Raw genomic sequence first — 4,326 nt, forward strand, 5'->3', positions numbered from 1 at the left:
ACATCGGACTTTGTCGTTAGGAGGCATCGAATTGCTTTAGACCCATGTCCCCTGCAATGGTATTTCAGTTTGGTTGAGGGTAGGGATAGAATACCGCAGTTATCAAACGGGAAACTTTGAAATCCAAACTAATTGGAAACATAATTTTCCAAACTCCTTAGACGATTTCAAACTTTATGGAAAAATTCTCATGGACTTTTGACCACGGTTTCTCAATTTATTTGCAAATTGTCATTTTTGTTGTTACTAAACCTAGTTTTCCCGTAAATTTGTATGTTTCTGTTTTCCAAATATTTCTTGAATTTCCCCAAGAAATAGAGTGGAAATTTTGTTCTCCTCTCCAACAATGTTTCGAAACATCATATTTACACATTGGTTGGACAGATTTGTTTAAATTCCGACTTTGCTTTACTGTAAGTTATCTGATGGTTAAACATTTTAAACGGGGAATGTACAAATTGTGATGCAGTTGATCTGAAATAGGTTCAGTTACTCTTAAAGGTTTTATTCAATTAGCCATCATTGTACCGGGTGTAACTGAGAATACGCAACAGTGTGGCGGGATTGCATACCCAATATGGCCGCAGGGGCCATGGCCCCTTACGGGCATAAAGAGTAGGCAAACCCGCAGCACTTTTGCGTATTCTCAGTTACACCCAGTACATTTAGGTTGTGAATTCGTTCCGGGATGAGAATCTAAGAGTTTAAGATGCACTTGCTTAACTTAATTATTTCTCTACAGTACACACGTCCTGCAGGACCAAAAGGGTAGAGGCTGCGAGTGAGGGAACCGGTAGTCCGCATGATAGCCATGTGCCTTGCTGGAATACACTAGCAAACGTCTTTAATAGGGTGTACCTTATACGACGACTTTTCAGTGCCTTAAGGGCACCCACTCACTTGACAATAGTTTTTTATCAAAATTAGCTGTCAATCATGACAATGTATTTTTCGTCTGTATGAAGGATTTTTACGTCTTGAAGCTATCACAGGCGTTCTACATGCTTTGCAGTAGAATAATTGTACATATCACCCGGGTGGAAGGATCTAATGCAAAACTGTTGACCTAACTACAGTTTCTACTCGTACTGTGCCAATCTAAAGTTAAACTGCAGTTAAACTACATCCGTAGAGTTTTTCTATAGTTTAACTACAGTTAACTGCAGTAAAACTGTAGTTTAAGCTACAGTTTACAAGTGCAGTATCGGCTGCAGATCCTTCCGTCCGGGCAGTCGTAAGTCGATGATCTGTATTTTAAAGACTGATCAACGCTAAATTCATTACAGATACTAGAAGAGACTAGAAGAGGTAGTAAAGAGTTGGTATATTTGTATATACCCATAAAAATGTAAGGAAAAGCGATGACCTTAGCAACGCTCAAAGACTTTGCAAGGAAGAAGGGTGCACGGGAAATAATGTTTCTTGAATTACGAGACCTGGTCTTAGATCTTATGGATATAACAATGGATATTAACAATAGGAAAAAAGTAAACACTGCTGCGTGTTCCTTGAAGATCAAGATACAAATGGCATTTTTTTTTCTACCGTTAACATTAGCAAACCCACAATGAAAAGAAGACAGCGCTGCAGAGAGCGCCGAAAAACAGATAGGCTAGTCTTTCGGGGCAGCGAAACAGATAGGCTAGTCTTTTGGGGCAGCGAAACAGATAGGCTAGTCTTTAAGGGCAGCGAAACAGATAGGATATTGTTGCACGGACGCGTCGAACTTTTCTTCTGTCATTTTTAGCACATTGTGTCGCTCGGCCACTAGTGGCGGTCACAATATACGGCAATCGACTGATGCAATATTAAACTTAAGGTAGTACGAGCACGAGCGATGCATTCTAGTCATCCCACAGACAAACTAAATTTTCCAGACAGTTTTTAACAAGTTTGAACTAGTGCTAAAATTTTATATCGCTCGTCCCTTACTCAAAGCACGCACGGCGCGGTGCCTCTAGAGAAACTAAGTATCTTTGCGCGACGCTGGAGAAACCAAGTATCGTTGCGCGACTCTAGTGAAACCACGTAACGCTTTTTTTGACGGTTTTTTAGGAACTCTTTATTTCAACAGACATTTAAAAAGATTTGAGGTATCTATATATTCTGAAAGAGCATGATTTCCTCTTTCCAACGGTATCTGTCTCCAAAATTCACCAAAATATGCACTTGCGTGGTTTCGCCAATGGCTGTGCGCTGTGCGTGTTTTCGCGAGCGGCGCTCCGACCCGACGTGCGTGCTCTCGCCAGTGGCCGCAGTAGGGACAAGCGAAATGTGGGCTCATTTTCTTAATTTAAATTAAAAATTCTAAATCTGTCGTTATGTCGCACAACACTTTACTTGGCATCACTGTTATAGGAGTACCAAAATGAATCTTCGAACTGGAAATTACAAAAACAGCAGATCGCCATGGACCGGGAGGTTGTTCCTGGTATTGTTGCTTTCTTCAGTTTCGGCAAAGGTTAGTTTGTTTTTTTGCTTATTGGCTGGAATCGTCGCCTACCAGTTTTCAGGCCCACTTTCAGTCATTTGAACAGCTACAGCTGTATTTACTAGGGGCTCTGTAGCTTAGTAGGACCGCATACTAGTATAACAAATGTATTTGTGTTGAACATGTGTAACAACGACACAAATACATTTGTTACACTGCTTAAATAAGATCAACACGGCAAAGCACCTTACTAATATCGGACTAACACAGGTAAAAATACTGCAAGATTTTACACTATTACAAGATTTTACATTATTAAAAACTGGGCCCGAACAAGAGACATATCATCGCAAATTTACAATTTTTTGTAATTTTGTATTATTTAAGTTGTAAATTTACGAGCACACATTCTTAGGACCGATTTCACGACCACAGCGCTAATGTGGCTTTAACTAATGTCGACTTAAACTAATGGGGGTACCTTAAGTGGCCTTGTCTTTCACCACGACTAACGTCCGCTTATCGGAGCCGACTTTAACAAACTGAGCGGCAGTTTGGCAACATCGGTGAAGCTGCCGCGCGCCCGTCAGAATCTAGCGTGCAGTGCGTACACATACACGGGGTAGTGGCCGTTTTCGCGCGAAATTGTGTCTTGTTTCATTAGGCGTGTTTTCGTTCCCCTACCGCGGTAGCTCTTGGTAGCGTGCGTGACGTCACAAACAGCAAACGCAATCGTAAACAGGGCGGTGGAGTGTCGTCTGCTCCCACCTGCTGTTTAGGGCGTGTTTACAAAGGATATTGTGTGTGCAAGATAACTTAAAATGAGGAGAGTGGATAAAAAAAAAGTTGGTTGTGATTGCTTCTATCCTTTTGGAGGACTTCGAAGAGGACGATGAAGTCCTTTCGGTAATCGGAACGCGACGATATGCTACGAACTCTGTCGCAACGTCCTTGATCATGAGAGAAGGGCGCCCTTCTGTCATGCCTTGATTAAAGAAAGGAGGAAGCACTTTAGGTTAGGCAAGTTGTACAAAAATGACTTAAATTAGATAGATCGATATCTGGACAGTGATTTCCACCGACGATTTAGGCATGTATCGAACTACCCAGCATTATTGCATATGTCTTCCTTTTGTCAAATACGAGCTCTAATTATTTTCTTTACCTTTGAAGGATGAAGAAGGAAACATACCGAGCTCCTGTAGAAGTAATTCGGCCCCATTATCCCGTCAAAGAACATCGTGGTGATGTTCAGGTGGTTGACGTTGAACGTGCAGTGATTATGACCCTTCATTATTTAGGACAAAAAGTTTCAATGGACTATGTTGGTGACAAGTATGGTTTCACAGGGTCGACTGTGCCCAAAGAAGTCCACAGGATAGTGACAATTCTATGCAGCTTGAAGAGCACTTTTATTGTGTGGCCCAGCCCACCGGAGATGAGTGCCACATTGTGCAACAACGGTTTCATGAAAGGTCAGGGTTTCCAGGTGTAGTAGGTGCCATTGACGGTTGTCACGTGGAAGTACTGGCACCAGCTGCTGATCAAGATTCTTACACTGGTCGGAAATCCGATCATTCTATAATTTTGCAAGGAGTGTGCACAGCAACAAAAAAAATTACAAATGTTTCAATTGGGACTCCAGGGCCAAGAAATGATTGCCGAGCATCAGCCTTTTCGAGTCTGTACAGGAAAGTTACCACTGAAGGTCACAGAAGCCTCTTTTATGATGACAACTACCACCTTGTTGGGGACAAGGCATATCCCAACCGCTCATGGCTTCTAGCTCCCTTTAAGAACTATGGAAATTTGACAAGGATGCAAAGAAGGTACAATTATAAGCACAGTGTTACAAGAGTAGTTATTGAACACACTTTTGGACTTTTAAAAGGTCG

The 4,326-nt window shown here is 41.7% G+C and overlaps 1 protein-coding gene across 1 annotated transcript in view; it reads left to right on the top strand.

Annotated features, from left to right (window-relative positions):
• The window catches only part of LOC127752383 (uncharacterized), a 25,777-nt gene that overhangs the window by 1,907 nt on the left and 19,544 nt on the right, over positions 1 to 4,326 (top strand). The window contains exon 2 of the mRNA XM_052277688.1: positions 2,359 to 2,461. Within this exon, the coding sequence (XP_052133648.1) occupies positions 2,369 to 2,461 (93 nt within the window). The 5' untranslated portion in view covers positions 2,359 to 2,368. The remainder of the gene's footprint in view (positions 1 to 2,358; positions 2,462 to 4,326) is intronic.

The sequence above is a fragment of the Frankliniella occidentalis genome, unplaced genomic scaffold (assembly GCF_000697945.3).
Source record: "Frankliniella occidentalis isolate FOCC.00 unplaced genomic scaffold, Focc_3.1 Scaffold11, whole genome shotgun sequence".
NCBI classification, from domain to species: domain Eukaryota; kingdom Metazoa; phylum Arthropoda; class Insecta; order Thysanoptera; family Thripidae; genus Frankliniella; species Frankliniella occidentalis.